This window comes from Phyllopteryx taeniolatus, chromosome 14 (genome assembly GCF_024500385.1).
Source record: "Phyllopteryx taeniolatus isolate TA_2022b chromosome 14, UOR_Ptae_1.2, whole genome shotgun sequence".
Lineage (NCBI taxonomy): Eukaryota > Metazoa > Chordata > Actinopteri > Syngnathiformes > Syngnathidae > Phyllopteryx > Phyllopteryx taeniolatus.
The window spans coordinates 545,880-568,598 of record NC_084515.1 but is presented as its reverse complement, the minus strand read 5'-3'; the positions used below and the strand labels follow the sequence as shown (position 1 = coordinate 568,598).

At 41.3% G+C, this 22,719-nt stretch overlaps 1 protein-coding gene across 13 annotated transcripts in view; it reads right to left on the bottom strand.

Moving 5' to 3' along the window:
* The window catches only part of LOC133489491 (partitioning defective 3 homolog), a 268,623-nt gene that overhangs the window by 111,502 nt on the left and 134,402 nt on the right, over positions 1-22,719 (bottom strand). For 7 of the 13 annotated variants that reach the window (XM_061798632.1, XM_061798625.1, XM_061798634.1 and 4 more), the window contains 5 exons: positions 20,912-21,037; positions 14,894-15,282; positions 4,908-5,047; positions 4,366-4,494; positions 1,758-1,802 (listed from right to left, as the gene is read on the bottom strand). In XM_061798632.1, the coding sequence (XP_061654616.1) occupies positions 1,758-1,802; positions 4,366-4,494; positions 4,908-5,047; positions 14,894-15,282; positions 20,912-21,037 (829 nt within the window). The remainder of the gene's footprint in view (positions 1-1,757; positions 1,803-4,365; positions 4,495-4,907; positions 5,048-14,893; positions 15,283-20,911; positions 21,038-22,719) is intronic. The other 6 variants (XM_061798633.1, XM_061798626.1, XM_061798628.1 and 3 more) reach the window with 3 other exon arrangements.

Here is a 22,719-nt window from a genome sequence, read left to right as displayed (position 1 = left end):
ACCAGTGCAGGACGTACCCCGCCTCTCGCCCAAAGTCATCACAGCCAGCCAGTCAGCCAGCACACTTGCAACCCTAGTGAAAATGGATGGCAGATGGATGGATGACTAATTGCAAAAAAAAAAAAAAAAAAAAGTTAAATCAGTTTTAACATTTAATATCTTGCGTTTCTGGTGTATTCAATTGAATATAAGTTGAAAAGGATTGGCAAATCATCGTATTCTGTTTTTATTTACATTTTACACAACGCCCAAGTTCACTGGAATTGGAGTTTGTAGAAGGGAAGACAAGGAAGTGAAGGGAAGAAAAGGAAGTTGAGAAGAGGATAAAGGCATGAGGAGGGGGAGTGAAAAATAGGTAAAGAGGTAAAGATAGGGGCGGTAAAGGAGCAAAAACAAAAGTTAGATAAAGAAGGAACAGAAGAGGGATTAAAAAGAAAGGGAGTTAGGAGGAGGGGCGAAATGAAGGAAGAAAGAGCAAGAGGAGTGAAGAGAGGATGGATCATTCTCTCTTCTTTTCTTGCTGTGTGGTTGTGACACAGGCCCCGCAGCTGTGTCGTCTCTGAGATGACCCGACTAGTGAATTGGTTGACAGCACCACGGATGATGCGGCGGAGGCAGCTCGTTGTTGGATGCCGGTTCGATATGTCACCGTACACACACACACCCCCACACCCACACACACACACACACCCACACACAGTAACTCACTCACACACAGACACACACAACAAGTCACACAGGCCTTCCTGATTGGCTACGACAATGTCAACGATCTCATTAAATGCTCCTATTTACGCCATATATGATAACATGCACTCACAACAGATGGCTGTGTGTATGATATCGTAGATAGCTTCCTGGCACAGTGCCGCCTACGCATTATTGGTGATATGCACGATAACATAAACAGCCACTTTCCATAAGCCTCTGTGACTAATGGCCTCCACAACATGGCGCACCGACGTCTCGCGTTAAGGCCCCATTACGGTGTCATCATCGAGACATTATGACACACAGATAACCATCATCACTGCATTGTTGCTATTGTTGAGGCCAGGTGCTGCCGAGAAGGGTGTGTGTGTGTGTGTGTGTGTGTGTGTGTGTGTGTGCCAGTGAGAGAGAGTCCATTTTTTTCACCATTTATGGTAATTTGACACCAGTATGGAAAAATCAAGCCTGACTGAAAATTACCAAACCCAACCACACCGAACCAAAACCAACCCAGACAGCTGACTGGAAAGTGAACTTGTCGGAACTTTCCCTAAGATTGGTGCAACAGTTTCCAAGTTGATAGACCAGGGAAAGCTCCACAGATGCCCGATGTTTACGCGGGGCTCCCGGGTGTTTATGAGCAGGATAATTACCAAATCGTGTGCTGAGCGCCTCCGAAGCAGATGCGCGCACAAACTTTACGTTCAAGGACTCGGGCCGACTTTTTCCATCCGCCCCCGACCAAGAAACAAAATGAAAGATTTTTACAATTCACCTCATGCGCCGCCATCCAGACGACCCAACTCATCCTCGGCCTACAAATGAAGACATTTTTTTTCTTCTGCTTCCACTGACTGACACGCCGTCCATCTGAGATGAACGATTCAAATTAGCCTCACTTTCCCTTTGTGTGACTACAAAACTGAAGCATTGTAGTTGTTTTTTATCCACTTCCCACAGATTACAAATTTCAACGCAAAGGGGATTAAATAAAGGAGCAAGAGGAGCAAGGGTTGGAAGGGGATGGGATTTGGTGGGGGTCTTACCAAATCTCTGGGGCTTTGCATCTGCATCTGGACCTCACCGCTCTGCTGGAGGTCACACAAACAACAAGCACAAGTCACTAAACAAACAATGTGAAAATGACACAAAACACATCTTAACTTCGATCAAGCCGGTGTGATTTTTTTGTGAGGCTACTATATGGGTACCAGTGATGGAAAAATGACATGTAAGAACCACTGAATGGGAAACTGAACGTACTAGGACAAAGATAAGTACATAAGTCATATTTTTAAGATTACATATTTTGTGAAACGGTTTTCTGAAAGAGAATATACAGTATATTGCCAAAAATATTCGCTCACCTGCCATGACTCACAGATGATTTTAAAGGTCACGTATTTTGACTATTTAAACCTCCATTGAGTGACTGTAACATGGAATTAGTATAAAAGTGTCTATGTCTATTTCATTAAAAAAAACACCTTGGTTTTGTCATACGAGTGTCCAGAGAAGGCCCCTCTGACAGTTACTTCTCTTTGACCCACTTTTGTATCCCCTAAGACCGCCCCGTTTCCTTGATCGGTTGCCTCCATGTTGAAGACCCACTTGTGAGAGCACACGTGTTTGTTATGTTGACAGTGCTGGCTTGGGAGCGGAGAGTTAGGCGCAGATCTTCGATAGTGACGTAGATAAGTTCCAGAAATTCTAATGACCTGATTTCAGGCCTCTCAGCAGAAAAACGTCTGAAACTCAGGAATGCGTGGAATTCATATTTCACATGTTTACTGAGGCACCATAGAGTTGGTTTGGCAAAATATGTCCCCTTTAAGTGATATTCTAAATCCATATGGTTTAATATGATAGTTTACCCTTTGCAGCTGTAACAGCTTCAACTCTTGTAGGAAGGCTTTCAACAAGGTTTAGGAGTGAGTTTATGGGAATTTTTGCCCATTCTTCCTGGAGCATATTTGTGAAGTCACACACTGATGTTGGACGAGAAGGCCTGGCTCATTGTATACTCAAAATCAACCCAAAGGTCTTCTATCGGGTTGAGGGCAGGACTCTGTGCAGGCCAGTCAAGTTCATCCACAGCAGACTCGACTGTCACCCATGTCTTTATGAATCTTGCTTTGTGTAGCGGTTGACTGTCCAAAATCTCTTGATATGCTGAAGCATTTAGAGTTCCTTTCACTGGAACTGTGGGAACAGTTTGGAAATGGCCCCTTCCTGAACCAATCAAGGTTCATAAAGACATGGATGAGAGAGTTTGACGTGGATGAAATTGACTGGCCTGCACAATCTTGACCTCAACCCTATAGAACACGTTTGGATGAATTAGATAGAGCCGAGACTGAGAGCCAAGCCTTCTTGTCCAACATCAGTGTGTAACATCACAAATGCGCTTCTGTAAAAGTGGTCATAAATTCCCATAAACGCACTCCCAAACCTTTCCGAAACAGTTTAAGATGATATAACTGCAGGGTGGGGGTTGGGGGGCATGTCATATCAAACCCTATGGATTCGGAATGGGATGTCACTTAAATTCATATGTGAATGTGAATCAAGGCAGGTGAGTGAATACTTTTGGCAATATTGTGTAAGTCTAATCTATTTATAGGGAAATCTGTAATTTTTTTTAGGAGGAATAGTCATTTTTAAGGGCCAAAAGGTCATGTTATAATTATTATTAGTATTTATTTTATTCAAATGATGTGTATTCTTACTTTTTATTATGGCATTCATTGTTTCAATGGAAAATTGTAATGGTACAAGAATTTAATTTTAAAAAATTTATTAAACACAAATTGTATTACATTTTTTATTTTTTAAATGTCTTTATTGTTCTAAGATTCTGACTGTACTCTTGTCGCACTTTTTTTCTCATCCCAGTGTGTCCCTAATACTTGGTAGAAATGACTAGACAAGGGTGCTAGTATGAGGGTTCAATACCTGTCATTGTAAATGTCAAGTCGACATTAAAGTATGAGTAATATCACCAAAGTGCCCTCCTCAAAAAACGACATATAACCCTCAGCTTTGAGTTTGTCTGCTTTTCCAAAATCGACCTCTTTTCTGCCTGCTACTCACATCTAAAGGCAACTTTCCCTTCCTTGACAGAATTGTCGCCAATAAGGCGCTTGTTTGACACTCCTTCCGCCTCCACTGGAAAAGACACCAACAGATGTAAAAAAAAATAAAAAAAATAAAATAAAAAAAGCTAAACTACTACACTACTTAAACGAGCTCTTATGCAAAGAGAGAGGATAATTTCTATACAGACGGACAGACGGCACTCCTCAATCTTCGGTGCAATTACGAACGCACAGACTGCTGTTGATGCCAACAGATGTGCGGGACATCACGTCTCATTTGCCGCATGGGTCAATTCCCGCCAACATCTGGATGCGTTAAAACTTATCAAGAGTCCACTTGATACATTACCTGCGAACTGCCTCAAGGAGACAAGAAGTAACGCTCACAAGGTAAAACATAATCCACAAATTATTTTCATAAAAATCTGATTTCCGATTTTAGACACAAGCACCTGTTTGCAGCCATTTTGTTAGTGTAACCAATTCCCCCCAGCGCGAAATTAAATTCATCTCCCAGCCATGGAGTGAAACCAGAGATAAAACGGAAACTACGTACCGCTTCTTGAGGGAGGAAGGTGTCTTCCTGGCGGAGGACCAGCAGCCCCACTGTGCCCCCCATGGGCGTGGCCCTGAGGATGGACACCACCTCCTCCTGGCTGCGACCGTTTAAGTCGATGCCATTCACCTGAACACAAGTGCTACTTGTTAATACTCACATTTGACCGTTGTTATCTGTTGTTATAGTTGGCTGCCAGACTGTATTTTTTTCAGGGGAAAAAAAAAAATCCACATTTTCTAAGGAAAAGCTTTATATTTATTAAGTCTTTTTTTTTTAGGTAAAATTTTATACTTTTGGAGAAAAAAACTTATATATGATTTATGTTACATATTATTAAGGGGAAAACGCATGTTTGAGAAAAAAAAAACATTTTGTTAAAAAAATTTTAAATAAAACCTCCAGAAAAAATACTTTTAAGAAGTCATCATAAATCACATTTTACATCGATTTTTTTGGAACACCCATATAATACTTCTCATGTTATTGTTGCAATTGTTTTTTTAAAGTTACTTTTTTTTTTGTCATTTACACATGCTCACTTCCAGTAATCTGTCGCCAGCCTTGAGGCGTCCATCTTGAATGGCAGCTCCCCTTGGTAGGATGTTCTTGACGTAGATGGGCGCCGAGCCCCCGATGGGGACGTCGCGCGACGTGATGCTGAAGCCCAATCCTTCCGGCCCTGTGGGGCGACCACAGTATAAGCATGTCAGAGAGAAGTCCATTTATAGATCACAGGCTTGAGACTAAACAAAATGTTGAGGGAGTATTTACGTAATTAAAACGATCATAGCAAGGTTGTTTTATTAGAATGTCCTGTGTAGCTCTGAGGAGACAACCAATCCAAACAATACATTTTTGTTCATCTCATGCAGCTAAATACAACAACCAAAATATTAGGTCTATAAGTCTATGGAGGGCTCTTGGAAATGAACAAAATGAGCCTAAAAGGGCCACTTCAAACCAAAATAGCAGATTTCCTGTCTTTTTGTGTGTGCTTTCTTGAGACTTTTTTCTGGGTCTACTCATAATAGACATGTCTACCAAATGCCATGTAGCAGAGTTTAAACGGGCTTCAAGGGCCAAATTTTTCAGAAAGTCATTAGCTGAGTATATTACGGGATCTTTAACAAACTTTGCCACCATGCTCCAGCCACACACATTGACAAAAAAAAACAACATTTGCACAATTTAGTATCTGTCTAGTTTGCACGCTTCCAAGTTAGTAACTGACAAAATCTTTATAAATATTCAATTATTTTAAAGAGATCCGGAAATAGTCCAAATGAGCCTGAAATGTCTGCTTCAAACTAAAATGTCAGACGTCCTATTTCTTTTTAGGCATGGCCTGTTGCAATTTTTTTTGGTAGGCCTATTCATGATAGACATGCCTAGCCAATTTCATGTTGCTCAGTGAAAGTGGCTTCGGGGGCTGAATTTTAACATTAAAAAAATGCAGTGATTGCTGAATACTAAAGGTTTCTATTTTCTGACGTTTTCGTCAGATTTCAACAGTGTGCTTCGCCCTCACACAATAAAAAAATATTTTTTTTTCAAATTTTATCAGTCTTGTATTCACAGTTCCAATTTTGTAGCAATTGGATAAAATCTCTCAGACGTCCAGAAGTCCATCTTTGAAGGACCCCTGGAAATGGCCAAAATGAGCTCAAATGAGTCTCTTCAAACCAAAATGGCAGACTTCCTGTGTGTTTTCAGGCATGGGTTCTTCAGACTTTTTTGGGTCTACTCATGGTAGACATGCCTACCAAATGTCATCCTGCTGAGTGAAACTGGCTTCGGGGGCTCTTTTTTATTTTAATGGTTTTTTTCTTCAATCATGATCTTATTAATCAAGTTTCTTGTTTTATGAAGAGTCATTAAAATATATAAATACAAAAGTCATCCATCCATTTTCTATGCCAAGTATACTGTTCATGGTTGTAGGGAGCTAGTGCAGGTAGGGTTGGGCATCATTTTAATTTGAACGATTCCGACCCCAGTTCCTCGTTTCCATTCCTGTTTGAAACGGTTCAAGTCAGATTCTTTTTGTGGACACGGTCAAAAACCTATGCACCGTTTAAATAAGGAGTGTCCATACTATGGCCATCCATTTTCTTAGCGGCCCCCAGCACAGACTAAAATGAATATTTGACACAGCCCTGTCATTTTCCTGCATTGTAGTACAGTACTTTTTAATTCTACACTGGGTGGCAAGGAAAGCAGGAGAAGTAGTAGTTTGTTCTTATCTCTCAATTCCTTGCTTTCAACCAATTACATATCATTTGGTAGTGCCACTTGCCACCCCAAAATCCTGAAAAATTATTGATAGTTTTTAATAACTATACAGTATCTATAAAACTAAATATAGCTTTATATATCTTTACCTACACTGATGGAATGGTTTATTGTGCTAAATAAATTAAAGACGACAAAATGGCCTTTGCCTCCTTCGATTTTAATGTATGTGGGCCTTGGAAGAAAAAGTTTGAACCCCCCTGGTTTAAATTAAAAAGCTGACCACTCGTCTGAACTTCGATGAATTTTGATTCTATTAACTTTTTATGAATTTTACCATGAATTTCTCACAGGGTTATTTTTAACCAGTATCAAACCTCTTAACTTGAATTCGTGTTATTCATTTTCTTTGCACAGGAGTATAGGTTACACTTTCACAAGAAAGCTTTATGTTTGAAAACCTCATGAAATTAAATTTACTCATGAGTGTCTAATGCTTCAGATAGTAAAAACATGTGAATACTCCCACTGATGGGCTGACCTGGTGTACATTGTGAATTGATATCAAACAAAACTAGAACAACTTGACAACCCAGTCCAGATTAGCAGCAGGTACAGTATTAACTCAAAAAGAGTTATTGTTTTTATTTGATTATCATATCTGCCTGTTCCGGCAACGTGTGAGCGTTGTGGACATAGTGTCTTCAACAGTGTACATGTTTGCTTGGAATAGGAAAAAAAACATGCTAATGTTAGCTGGTTATTTGCATTTACACTTGAGGCACCGTTTTAGTCACAGTTTAACTTGTCAGATGCCTCAATGTTGGCATTAGAAATATTTTATTGTTTCACTCACTCAATTACGACCAGTCAAATTCAGTGCGCGCGCTGTAGGCTGAGGCATCCGTTACTTCTACAACGTTGTGAAACCTCCTTTGCAAAATTTTATCTTAATGCAAGTGCTGCACTGAGGCAACTGATCATTTATTTTAACATAGTTAAGACATACTTTCTATCGCTGCCGTATACACCGTTGGGCACGCACTTCTTCGTTGGCTTTCAGCGGGGTCTTCTACAGGTCGGTGGACTGTATGCATCGAAACTAGGAACCTAAATTGTTAAATTTGAACGATTACAGGCAAATCGGAATATTAGTCCCGGTTGTAATTGATTCTCGATACTCAATGCCCAACCCTAATCGCAGGGCACATATAGACTGACGACCATTTACTCTCACTTTCACACTCTCACTGAGTGGGAAGTGAACCCATGCTACCTGCACTGAAGTCAGGCAAATGTACCACTACACCATCAGTTACTTAATTACAAAATCTCTTAGACAAAACAGTTTTTGAAAAATTACCCTAAAAAGGTCACTTCAAACCATAATGGTAGGCTCCTGTTTGTTTTGGGCCCTTGAGACTTTTCTGTGGGTCAACTCATGACAGACATGTCTACCACATTTCCTGTTGCTAAGTGAAACTGGCTTCAGGGGCTGAATTTTCAAAAAGGTGATGAGCTAAGTTATATTTTTTTTTAATGGCGAGTCATCAAACCTCACCGCCCATAGACAATGACGAAAATCAAAATTTTTCATAATTTGTCTAGTTTGTCGTTCAAATTTGGTAGCAATCAGACAAATTCTCAAGGACAATTCTCTCTCTGAAAAATAACCCTAAAATGGTCACTTTAGACCAAAATGTCAGGCTTCCTGTTTATTTTACTGCATGGGACTTCTTTGTGGGTCTACTCATGATACAAATCAGCCAAATTTCATGTCGTAAAGTTAAAGTGGGTTCGGGTGCAGATTTTTAAAAGCTCTCCTTCGAGGCATGTTTTTATGTAAAGAAGTGAATCAACATCCTATTATGAGGATAGTTGGGGAGAGGAAATAATGACTAAGCCTCCATCCTGTCCAGACTGCTGTTGTATTTGCATGGGAAAAAAAATTGTGGCAAGCAACAAGTTGGGACTAAGTGGATGTTAACTATGCAAAGGTCAGCCAGAAGCTGTCAGTTTTGCCAAGTTAGCTACTTTTCCGACCCTTCAAGAGACAATTTTTTAGAGACCATTTTGCAAGAACGTGACTACTTACTTAAATTCCCGCAAAGAAACAGACAACATGAGCGGAATCATTTTCACATTATTTTGCTAAGACAAGAAAGGAGACAGGTGGAAGAAATCACAGACTTAAATGAGCAGTCAGGAGAAGGGTACTAAAGAATTTCCAAGGCATTAAATAGACCGTGAAACAGAGTAAAGACAGTCATGATCAAGGGGAGAAAATTTGGCACAACAGTGACATTACCAAGAACTGGACATCCCTCCAAAATTTGTCAAAAGAGAAGAAGAAAACTGGTCTGGGAGGCTGCCAAGAGGCTGACAATAACATTTACCGAGATGCAGGTATTTCTGGCAAGTACTGGCTATTAGTACATGTGAGAAAAAAAAATTCCTTTGTCATATGTCTGCGCTATGGGGTAAGGTGTCAAGATGGAAGCCTTATCATACAAAGAAATACATCCACGCCCAGCTACATTTAGCAAAAAGACACTTGATATCTCACAATTGCTTGTGGGAAAATGTAGGATTCAAAGGTATAAACAATGCGGGTGTTTAATCTGTGCCGGGAGCGGCGGGATTAAGTGGAAACAAAACAAGATGAGGCCAACAATCCTCTTGAGAGACGTTGCTAATCTTCCGGCAAACGTCTGCTGCGGAAAGACACAGCACCAGAGCAAGAGTGACGACATGATGAGGAGATTTCAGTGTGAAGACCAAACAACAAGAAGCAGCTGTTTTTGTCACTGACGAGAGAGGGGAAAAAAATAAAAAAAGAGATTTTGGGAGGTTGCAGTCGCGTCTTTGTTGTAGCACAGGGGGCTGCTTAGCAACAAGCCCTCCGCCCGAACCCCCAACTAATGCATGCACCTCTTCCAAGGCATCCATCAAAGGTAACGCCAAATACCTGCGCAAAATGTTGTTCCGACGTCCACCTGTTGCTTTTTGTGACATGTGCACTAAAGTACTGTGGCCGACGGGGCCAAATGCGCTGAAAACGGCCATATGCTGCATAGTAGGAATGACGCATTACGAAAAAGAAACAAGCACATAAAACAACTGTAAAACAAATACGTTTTAAAAATAAAAAACAAACAAAAAAAACAAAAAAATGCAAATCACAGAAGACAACAGCAAAAGAAAAATGCTGCAAACACAATCGCCTTCCCATGGGCTCAGCACTTGTGGGAGGGGCCATAGAGGTCGGGTGCAGTACGAGCTGGGCGGTGGCCGAAGGCGGGGAACTTGGCGATCCGATCCCCGGCTACAGAAGCTGGCTCTGAAATGTCACCTCTCTGGCAGGGAAGGAGCCCGAGCTGGTGTGTGAGGTCGAGAAGTTCCGTCTAGATCTAGTCGGACTCGCCTCCACGCACAGCTTGGGCTCTGGTACCAGTCCTCTCGAGAGGGGTTGGACTCTCTTCCACTCTGGAGTTGCCCACGGTGAGAGGCGCCGAGCAGGTGTGGTTATACTTATTGTTCCCCGGGTGGGCGCCTGTACGTTGGGGTTCACCCCAGTGGACGAGAGGATAGCCTCCCTCCGCCTCCGGGTGGGGGGAACGGGTCCTGACTGTTGTTTGTGCATATGCACCAAACATCAGTTCAGAGTACCCACCCTTTTTTGGAGTCCTTGGAGGGGGTGCTGGAGAGAGCTCCCGCTGGGGACTCCATCGTTCTGCTGGGGGACTTCAATGCTCACGTGGGCAATGACAGTGAGACCTGGAAGGGCGTGATTGGGAGGAACGGCCCTCCCGATAAGAACCCGAACGGTGTTCTGTTATTGGACTTCTGTGCTCATCACCGATTGTCCATAACAAACACCATGTTGAAGCATAAGGGTGCCCACACGTGCACTTGGCACCAGGATACCCTAGGTTGCAGTTGGATGATCGACTTTGTGGTCGTGTCATCGTACTTGCGGCCGCATGTCTTGGACACTCGGGTGAAGAGCGGGGCGGAGCTGTCAACTGATCACCACCTGGTGGGGAGTTTGCTCCGATGGGGGAGAATATGCTGGTCCGACGTGGCAGGCCCAAACATATGGTGAGGGTCTGCTGGGAACGTCTGGCGGAATCCCCTGTCAGGAGTTTCAACTCCCACCTCCGACAGAACTTTGCTCATGTTCCGGGGGAGGCAGGGGACATCGACTCTGAGTGGACCATGTTCCGTGCCTCCATTGCTTTGGCGGCCAACCGGAGCTGTGGCCGTAAGGTGGTCGGTGCCTGTCGTGGCACCAATCCCCGAACCCATCCTTACTAAACGCCTGCTGGGCGTCCTTGCTAAAGTTACTGCCCCAGCAACCCGACCTCGGATAAGCTGTAGAAAATGGATGGATGGATGCTTGCAAACACAACAAAACACACAAATTCCATAAGAGAGAAATGTTCACGCCACACAACAGAAGCCCGCCAGGCCACTAGGGGCCATGACCTCCGAAATGGACCAGTCCTGTGAGATCAGAGGCACTACAGGTACAGTGGGTACGGAAAGTTTTCAGACACCCTTTAATTTTTCACTTTGTTATATTGCAGCCATTTGTTAAAATCATTTAAGTTCATTTCTTTCCCTCATTAATGTACACACAGCACCCAATATTGACAGAAAAAAACGGAATTGTTGAAATTTTTGCTGATTTATTAAAAAAGATAAAATGTAATATCACACAGCCATAAGTCTTCAGACCCTTTGCTGTAACACTCATATTTAACTCGGGTGCTGTCCATTTCTTCTGATCATCCTTAAGATGGTTCTACACCTTCATTGGAGTCCAGCTGTGTTTAATTATACTGATTGGACTTGAAAAAAAAATAATAATAATAATAATGTACTGGCATTACCAGATTACCAGATAACTAGCAACCCTTTACTGCTCAGTGACTGTTTTTTTTTTTTGTCAATGTCTTTATGTCTCAAAAGTGTTCTCTGTCAATTGACTGTCTGTTGTCGTACTAGAGCGGCTCCAACTACCGGAGACAAATTCCTTGTGTGTTTTTTGGACATACTTGGCAAATAAAGATGATTCTGATTCTGATTAGGAAAGCCACACCCCTGTCTATACAAGACCTTACAGCTCACAGTGCATGTCAAAGCAAATGAGGATCATGAGGTCAAAGGAACTGCCTGAAGAGGTCAGAGACAGAATTGTGGCAAGGCACAGATCTGGCCAAGGTTACAAAAACATTTCTGCTGTACTTAAGGTTCCTAAGAGCACAGTGGCCTCCATAATTCTTAGATGGACGATCAGAACCCTTCCTAGAGCTGGCCGTCTGGCCAAACTGAGCAATTGGGGGAGAACAGCCTTGGTGAGAGAGGTAAAGAAGAACCCAAAGGTCAAGGTCAACCATCACTGCAGCCCTCCACCAGTCGGGGCTTTATGGCATAGTAGCCCGATGGAAGCCTCTCCTCAGTGCAAGACACATGAAAGCCCGCATGGAGTGTGCTAAAAAAAACACCTGAAGGACTCCAAGATGGTGAGAAATGATTCTCTGGTCTCATGAGACCAAGATATAAATTGGTGGCCTTAATTCTAAGTGGCATGTGTAGAGAAAACAAGGCACTGCTCATCATCTGTCCAATACAGTCCCAACAGTGAAGCATGGTGATGGCAGCATCATGCTGTGGGTGTGTTTTTCAGCTGAAGGGATAGGGAGACTTGGTTGCAATCGAAGAAAAAATGAATGCGGCCAAGTACAGGGATATCCTGGACGAAAATCTTCTCCAGAGTGCTCAGAACCTCAGACTGGGCCGAAGGGTCACCTTCAAAGAAGACAATGACCCTAAGCACGCAGCTAAAATAACGAAGGAGTGCCTTCAGAACAACTCCATGACTGTTCTTGAGTGGCCCAGCCAGAGCCCTGACTTAAACCCAATTGAGCATTTCTGGAAAGACCTGAAAATGGCTGCCCACCAACGTTAGCATCCAACCTGAAAGACCTGCAGAGGATCTGCAAGGAGGAATGGGAGACGATCCCCAAATCCAGGTGTGAAAAACTTGCATCATTCCCAAAAATACTCATGGCTGTATTAGCTCAAAAAGGTGCTTCTACTAAATACTGAGCAAATGGTCTGAATACTTATGGCTGTGTGATATTTAAGTTTTTCTTTTTTAATAAATATGCAAAAACTTCAACAATTCCATTTATTTTCTGTCACTATTGGGTGCTGTGTGTACATTAATGTGGAAATAAATTAACTTAAATGAATTTAGCAAATGGCTGCAATATAAAAAAAGAAAAATACTTTCCGTACCCACGATGTAGCGGTAGATGCACCACGCCCAATTTGTTGTTTGTATTACAGTAATTAAAACTTGTCTTTTCAAAACCGTGGTATACCTTCAACATAGTATTCGGCCCATGCTTAATTGCTACTCTGAAGAGACAAACTTCAGGTGTACAATGTGTCATTTAAATTAATTCACTCAAAAATAGAAATATGAAAACATGTTAAAACGTGCGTTTAAAATAATGGATCCATTTTTTCACATTGCCATATATCTCGCAGCTTTAGAACAAAAAAAACAAAAACAAAAACAAAAAATCAGAAAAAAGTCAAAAAGTAATTTTTTTCCCCAATATCGTGCAGCCCTAGTTTCAAAACAGGGTTAGGGTTTCAAAGTAGGGTTTCAAACCAGTGCTAGGTTTCCAAAGTAGGGTTACAAAATCGAGTTTCTAGGCAGTTTTCTGATTTTAAGTTTTGTAGATGGGGTGAAAGTTTGCAGTTATGGTTTCAAATCATGGTTTCAAGGTCAAATTAGGGTTTCAAAGTAGGGTTCCAAGGATTAGGATTAGGATTTAAAAATAGGGTTACCAGCCAGGATTATATTTGAAAATCCTCCTGAATATGCCTTAGTGTTTTTTGTACTCACGCTATCTTGCTATAGTGTATGTTAGGATACCAACAATTGGCATGCTATGTTAGCATTCTACTTTGACTTTACACCGATCTGATTGGCTAAATCGGATCAGCCGATATTTTGCATTTCATGCAAATTTTGTCAATGGCTGTAATGTCATAATTCACCATTCCGATCAATGACATCATTGTTTGAAACTTCGAATTAAGACAATACAGTCGACACAATCTCATTTACTCTGTGGAAGTTCAGTGATGCCCTTTGTGTATGTTTGAGTCCTAAGGCCAGTATATTTCTTGAACTGTCGCGTGACTTTTGTGTGCAAACTGTTGCGCATCAAGGCGGAACGTCCGCCTCCGCATCCTCAACCATCCAATCGAAACCTAAAAGCGTCCACATTAGATTTGTGATTGACGCAGTAAAAAAAATAATAATAAAAAAAAAAAAAAAAAATCCTAAAAATTATTTTATTTTCATCAAAAAATACTATGTACCGTATGTATGTTATTTATTGAATTGTATTATCTCTTTAATTAAGAGAATGTACTTTTGCCGGTGTAATCATGTCAAAGTAGCTGACCTCGATCGGCAGAAGTTCCCCCTTGACACATTCAGCCAATCAGATGCGAGCAGCAGGCAGGCGCAATGTTTATGAAATAACACGGTAGGCGCGTTATCGGTGCACAAAACCTTTTGCCAAACGAGGACTAAACAGTTAGGATGGCTCCTAAGAAAAAGGAATCTACTAAAGATAGTTTTAGGTAGCGCTTGTCGTAGATGAGCGGAAACATCTGTGCTTTGCTTCTTAAAAAGAAAAAAAAAAAACGGGTTACAAATGGGGTCAAGAAACAAATTTAATTCGTAACTTGAGGTTTCATTGTATATACAGTCAATAAACAAGTTATTTAAATAAATATATTGCTCCATCTTGTGATCCACTCAATGACTGGCAGAGATATCAAAGGTACTGGTATTCAGTGCTTAAGTACTGATACTTGTACAAAAAACTACTCTGGTAAAAGTAAAGGTACTAACTGAAGCCACTCCCTTGCTTATGTAAAAGTACAGAAGTACACAATTATAAATGTACTTAAGTAAAAAACTTTACTAAAACTAGTCCAAAATAAGCAAAGTATGGCTGTTTTCAATTTTTTTTAATTATTTTTTTTTATACGGTTTTGTTTTGGCAGTGGGCAAATAAATGTGCTGGAAATGTAATATGTTAATGCTGAAACGTGATTTACTGCCAGCGAGCAACAAACTAAGAAACTAACATGGTTCATTAATTGCAAGCACTTTAGAAAAAAGTTAGCATGATAGCTGTTAGCATTGTTGGAATCAGTGGTTAGTCTAAGATGTGTCTGGTTGTTTTTCCCGTACCTTTCTTGAGCAGAATGTTGAGCCTCCTCCCGACCTTCTTGTTGTATCCAGGTGTCAGAGTGGATGTCAGCCCTCTTTGCGGCGAGTGGATCTGACCAGTGGGAGGTTTGGCGGCGGAGACAGTGGGCGCGTGAGCAGCGGGCGGGTAGCCGTCTGGCTGATCCTGATGCGGGTGAGCATGTGGGTGCTTCTGCGAGCCGTGCCGGGACATCCTGTGAGGCGCGGGATCCGTGCCATCGGATGCCAAGTCGCCGCTGAAGCGGCCTGACGAGTATGCTGGGTTCCTCTCGGCCTGGGAGAGATTCTCGTAGTGGGCTTTCAACGAAGATGGCACCACGTGGAACATGATGACAGGAGAACGCATGGCCTGGCGGAACATGTTCTGGGCTCTGGAAAGACAGAAAATGGGATTAAAATTACCTTTCATGCTCAATCTTTCAAACAAAGGAAGGGAAAAGGGTTTGCGAGTAGTTAGGTAGGTAGCTTGAAAGTACCATGTACACATACAGTGGGTCATAGGTTGGGTAGGTCAGTAGATTGTTGGTTTTTAGGTAGTTAAGTACTGTGAAGCTGTGTATGATGGTAGGTCTGTAGATTGGTGGCCCAAAGGTAGGTAAATACTAGTGATGAAACAGTTTTTGAAAGCTGTCAAAACGGTTCGGTTGTTTCGGTTCGGTCCGCATGTGTTCCATTCGGTTCATAAAGTGCATGACTTTTTTGCCCTCCCCATTTGCCAATGTGGCGACAGTATCACGTCACAACACAGTAACAAATTAGCCAAGATGGTGGCACAGACACATCATCTGCATCATGCCCTCCAGCAATGCAGCATCCGATCACATTGCAGCGCGTTAAAACCCCTCAAATTAATGCTGAAAGTCTGCAGTTACAGCACATCTTGTTTGTTTGATTTCAAATCCATTGTGGTGGTGTTTAGCGCCAGAAAGATGACAATTATGTTCATGTCTCAATATTTATGGGCCTGACTGGATCAACGCTGCTATTAACAAAAGTTTATAGAGTGAACATTTTGCATAAGCGAAGTTCATTCACATATGATTATCAACAGTAGGCCTTTGCTGAGCCAAGGAACCTATTTTAAATTAGAAAAACTCATGGTAAACTACCAAAACAAAAAATATAAAAAGTATGAATACTGAAATAATCTTGTCTTAATTTAGTCACAAATGTACTTAGCGTGAAATTTGGGCTAGTTTGGTTGAACGCAAAGCTGATGAGAGTATTTGCAGAAAGACTTGTATGAATTGCAACAGGTGGGCTGCCATGGCCTGTATGCACGCTCACCACACAAGACCACATTACTGAAAATAAGCATGTCAAAGCTCGTTTAAAGTTTGTTGAACAACATTTGGACAAGCTAGTAAAATACTGGGAGAATATAATCTGGTCGGACGACAGCACAATTGAACTGTTTGGATGCCATAATGCACACCACGTTTGGAGTAGAAATGGCACTGCACATCATCCTAAAAACACCATACCAACAGTGAAGTTTGGAGGTGAGAACATGATGGTGTGGGGCTGCTTTTCAGCAAATGGTACTGGTAAACTTCACATTATTGAAGGAAGGATGAATGGGCAACTCTACCTAGACATTCTTGACAAAAATATGTTGCCATCTACGAGGATGATGAAAATGAAACGAGGGTGGACATTACAGCAGGATAATGATCCATAACACACTGCCAAGTAAACTCTCAATTGGTTTCAAAGAAAAAAATAACACTGCTAGAATGGCCCAGCCAATCACCTGACTTGAATACAATTGAAAATCTATGGAAAGAACTGAAACTCAAGATCTATAAAAGAAGCCCAAAGAACCTTCAAGATTTGAAGACTGCTTGTGTGGATGAATGGGCCAAAATAACACCAGAGCAATGCATGCGACTAGTTTCTCCATACAAGAGATCTTGAAGGTGTCATTGCAAACAAAGGCTTTTGAACAAAGTATTAAATAAATACCATTTGGCGAGTTCAATACTTTTGCCCTGTCATTTCACATTATTACACAATTTCTGATCTTATTACTTTCTTTGTATGTATGCATTACTTGGATTGTTCCCAACATCTGGTGAAATTTTCATTTCAATAGCACCTTTGGAAATATATTTGAGAAAAATGGCGATGTGTTAAATACTTATTTCAGCCGCTGTATGTAGCTTAAAGGTTGGCATGACGGTAGTAGGTTGGTAGTTCAGTAGATTTGTGGCGTGTAGGTAGGTACACATGGATAAAATTGTTGGTACCCCTCTATTAAGGATAGAAAAACCCAGTGGTCACAGAAATAACTTGAATCTGACAAAAGTAACAACGAATAAAAATTTCATGCAAATTAACTAATGAAAATCAGACATTGCTTTTGAATTGTGGTTTAACAGACTTATTGTTAAAAACAAATTCATGAAACAGTCCTCGACAAAAATGATGGTACCCCAAGACTGAAAATAATTTGACCATAGGGACATGTTCAAACAAGGTGTGTCCTCTAATTAGCATCACACGTCTTAAAATTTGTAATCAGTCAGTCGATCTATTTAAACGGTGACAATCACTGTGCTGTTTGGTGACATGGTGTGGACTAGACTAAACATGGGCCAGAGGAAGCGAAGAAGACAGTTGTCTCAGGAGATTAGAAAGAAAATTATAGACAAGCACGTTAGAGGTAATGGGTATAAGACCATCTCCAAGAAGCTTGATGTTCCTGTGACAACAGTTGCAATTTTTTTTCAGAAATTTAAGATCCTCAGGACTGTGGCCAACCTCCCTGGATGTGGGCGCAGGAGTAAAATTAAACAAGCAATGTCTGATTTTCATTGCTTAAGTTATTTCTGTGACCATTGTGGATTTTTCTTTCATTAACAGAGGGGTACCAAAAAATGTATCATGTGTAAGTACCATGAAGGTAGGTGGTTCAGTAGAGTAGTTCGGATGGTAGCGCGAAAGTAGGCATGTAGGTAGTAGATTTCTAGGTCAGTAGATTGGTGGAGAGTACTTCCGGAAGTAGCTTAAAACTGTATGCAGTAGGTTGGTAGGTCAGCAGATTGATGGTGTGGAGGTAGGTAAGTACTATAAAGGTAGTTGTGCAGAGAGTTGGTCAACAGATTGGTGGCGAGTAGTTAAGTTGCCTATGAGTAGTAAAGTAGCCACATGGGTAGTAGGTTGGTAGGTCAGTAGACTGGTGGTTAGTAGTTCGGTAAGTAGCTTGAAAGAAGGCACGTAGGCAGGTCAGTAGATTGGTGGCGAGTTGGTAAGTAGCTTGAAGGTAGACAGGTAGGTATTCGGTTGGTAGGTCAATAGATACTGTATGACACGTGTAGGTAGGTAGTAGGTCAGGAGATTGCTGGTGAGTGTTTTCGTAAGTATCTTGAAAGTAAGCGTGTAGGTAGCAGGTTGGTAGGTCAGTATATTGTTGGCGAGTAGTTAGGCAAGATGCTTGAAGGTAGGCATGTAGTTAGAAGTTGGTAGGTTAGTAGATTGGTGGAAAGTAAATGGGTATTTAAGAAGTAAATGGTAGGACGCCACAAATTTCCTGGCTTTGTGAAAGGGAATTGATGAAAGCCAGACTGGTGCGTGATGTTTAACGCCTGACACGTACTCTTTTGTGTTGAAAGCAATTGTCCCTGTCAAGTATTTTCTACACACTGTCAGCCTTCATAGACCACCTGAACATAGTGATCCGTTAATTATTACCCTTAAGGCTCCATCTCATAATCCTCTCACTTAAAACGCCCCAGTGGGCTGAATGCATTACCGAAAATCCTCCCCTAAACCGGGCTCCCCAGCCCCATACTCTGTGTGAGCTCATAAAGTAGAGGCCCCCAAAAGGAAGCTCGTGTTGACAGCAGCAAATCCGCGCTGGCACCATTTGCTGCACACCATCACAGGTTGCTATGACTTGGCCAGAGAGGACAATTAGGAAAGTGGCGGAAAAATGTGTTGTGAAATTCCACAAGCCCTTTTTCACTACATTCCCGTGGGGATTATGAACTTATTGATGAGGTAGCAGATGAGAATACATAGTAGCTCCCATAGAAACTTGATCTGGATGCACTTGTGGCACCAAAGTGACACGGCTTGGACTGACAGTAGCCCCTTTCACACAAAATTTCAACTGATAGTCGTAAAAGTATAGGACACAATCATTCGCCCCTGACACTCACTTCTCCCGCCCTATTGTGTTGAAAGCAATTGTCACTGTCAGACAACTTTTTAAATTTTTTAAATATGTCACACCAGATGTTAATTCTGACAGTCACAATATACTACTTAACTGTGTTCTATATGAATGGCAAAGGTGGATAAACTGTGTCTTGTATCATGGCTCTGATGGTGAAATTCTGTGTGAAACTGACAGCATTTTTCAGCATTCTTACCTGTGTCGCTGTTCTGTAGAAACATAGAATGGGGAGAAGTCAACCCAGAAATCGTAACTCAAACCACTCGTATCTGAAATCATCTTTCCCTATTGAAATTAATGGAAATGCCATTAATCTGTTCCAGCCTCTCAAAAAAATATATTTGTTTTTATTATGGAAAGCACTTTGTACTTTATAAGATATATAGTAATAACAATTCAATTGAAGATAATCACAGTTTGTGCATCATGACTGATTGCGACTCCTGGCGGTGCGCAGTATAATAGTCATGAGGACAAACGATGCCGACTTTCACAACTACAAGTGACTCAGTAAACTGCACTGAGTCGTTTTTGCAGAGGATAAAGAATGTATGCCTGTAAGTACTGTTGTCTACATCTGTTGTTGAAGCCTTTACTTAGTTATACCAACGCTACTAGCAATGCTATTTGTCAGCCCGTCTATGCCGTTTAGCATTTTTTTTGTTAGCATTAAGCTAGCAAAGTGCAAAGTTGTGTGTCAAGTTTATTTGTATAGCCCTTATTCACAAAGGAGGTGCTTTTTGTTTTTTTAAACAAAATGTGGAATTGTCTTTCTTTTATGTTTATTTTGACAGTCAACTTCAACATGGAGTGTCATTAAACAGCTGGAAGACATTTTTTTTAAGAATTCTTCACGACCTACCAAATTGCGAAAGAATTGGCCTAATGACAGCATGTTTCTCGATAAACTCGTAAGTTGGGTCACTCGTATCGCTAAAGGCATCGTTGTCGTATCAAAAGCACATCTCTGTGTGTAATGGTATTTACCAATATGTCGAAAGCAACATTAACGAAACAAAACACTTTTCTAAGTCACACTGGACGCCGACAGTCGCAATAAAATGTTTCACTGGGTTCTATGTAAAAGGCAAAAGTGGATTAACACCAGCAGCTCTGATTTGGATATTTTGTAGACTCTCCATGTGAAAAAGCCTGATTTCTTTTTTTTTTTCCTTATAAATCATTTTTACCTGTTTTCTCACCACCACTATCGTCAGTCAACATCTGTTTTTGGCTTTTCTCACCAGTTTTCGCTATCATGGTGTCATTCGTACTCAACTGCAGTGAAGATTAACTTCAAAAGTGAAACACCGTCCCTGCATATTCACAAGGATTCTCGGATAATGCTCCCGACGCGGCGTGAACGCTATAAGCGAAACCGCTTACAAATCTCATGTTTTGGGCGGTGTAGCTTCCATAAACCCATTAGCAACCGCGGGGCAAGTATGTGTCTGGTATACTCTAAAAATTAAAGCTGTTTGTATGAAAGCATAGAAACAACAAACACATACACACTACATTATCATCCATCCAAGCAGCATGTGGAAATCTAAAGAGCCAGGCGGATTTAGGTAGACAGTGGAATGATGCAAGAAGCAGGATCAGTGGTAAAAAGAAGCATTTGCCTCCTTTTCTAAAAAAATTTCCAAAAAGGTATCCAGCGTGAAAGGATCGCAGGAATAGAATCAGTGGGTAAGGTTAGCTTAGCACAAGCCCAGGGCACCGGCAGGAGTAGGAAAAAGTAGAGGAAAGAAGCAAAAAAGCAGAATCAATGAAGGCCATTAAAAAGACCTGCAGTGGGCCTCTGTAAGTGGTCTTACTGTTCAAAGCGAATGTTCCGCAGGTCTCCGTTATTGATTCTGACGATACAGTCATTCTCCTGGAAGAGGGACTGCTGCTGGGCCTTGCCACCACGCTCCAGACGCTTGACCAACAAGCCAAGAGTTCTGAAAAGGTCCAACATGCTCAAGTCAACGCAACAGAAGTTAGAAGATAGTGTGGTTGTGGGCTCAGGGTGGCTGGGCTGGTGTGAGTGGTCAGAAAAATTACCAGGGTTAAAAGGCATTTGTGTATATGGTTCATGAATAATAACAGAACTGGCCTGACTGGTGGAAAAAAGTGCTCCAAATCTCCACATCACATTTGTTAAGGCAAATTACCTAAATTCACTTATCTTGACTCAACTTATGAAACATCACCTTAATGTCTTAATTTTCTTGTTAACTGGACTACATTTGTAGCGATTTTGAGACCATTAAATGACAGATTAAAGGATCAACTATAGTTACATAGTTTGCACCTACTGTTATGTTGCTTTTACAACTGACCCACTCGAAATTCACAAAAAAATATTCTATAAAAATACATTTAAAAAACACCTTATATTTGTTGTTTTTCCTTTTAAATCATTCACTGCCGTGGACATTAACATTCCTAAACTACAATCCATTTACTGCCACCAACAAAGTGCGTTTTTCAACGGGTAGGGGTGGAAGAGGGTCTCACCCATCTTGTCTGTGCAATTCAGATTTGTAAAGCACTGTAATAACTCACAGATCCCTGTAGATAGATGCATTGCATAATTTTGGATTTGAGATAAGCACAGTTTTTGAGTAGTAGATTAAGATTAAGGGGTGAATTTTGGCTTGTCTTGTCGATCGAGAGGGAGATAAATGCAACTGATTGGAAAACAGCTAATGGTGAATGAGTTAATCATGTATTTTTTCACACTAACCAAAGGACATTTTTGGTAGAGCCAGTTGATGAAAAATAAGGCCTTCACTGAGGAAAACCAATGATTCTTTCGGACTCTGCCACCATTTGTTGCCTTTTCAACGACAATGTGAACGGAATGGGAAGATCACAAAATGTTTTTTTTTTTAAATCACCATGAATCATGATGGAGAGGAGCTTCAAAGCCAGTTGTGCTTATGGGTTAACAGATTATACTAAAACTGGACACCTTGGTAGAATCGTGTCTCCAGCGCCTCATATCAAGGAAGATTTCAGATTCAGAAAAATCCTTACCGTTTGATCGATTCTACCCTAAAGTGTCATTTTGGCTGGCAAGCTGAGTTTTGCCATTCACGCCGTTACAATTTGAAGCACCAGTAATCCTCTGTGGCAAACTGGTTTAAGTGCGAGAGGCTAGCTTCACCTAAAAGAGGTGCTGGCGGATTACAGAGCTAAAAAGTGAACTCGGAAAAAGATGCTGAAACCCCAACAGAGTTTTCCCAGTGACATAGCATCCTGAGAGGCTTTTCTTCTTCCTCTGAGCGCGTGCCACCTCTGTAAATTGAGTAGATTGTACAGTTTAACACTCGGCCCCATCTTCTAATTCAATAGGAATGAGAATGTGATTATGGCAAGGGTAGCAGAGTTCAGGGGGGGACGGAATTGTTCAGAAACATTCCCGCTGATTGGATTTGAGTGGGAACACAATGTGATTTGCCAGGAGAAGGGCCTCTACTTCGCTTGATGAAAGCGTAATCTCGGAATAATGCCTACCCACACATTTTCCCAATAAAGGGAAAAGTGTGTTACAAGTGTGCTTTTAGCGTGATTGTGTAAATCCATGAAGAACGCGATAGCATCTCCATTCTGACAAAGTTTACAGTTACGGATCTTA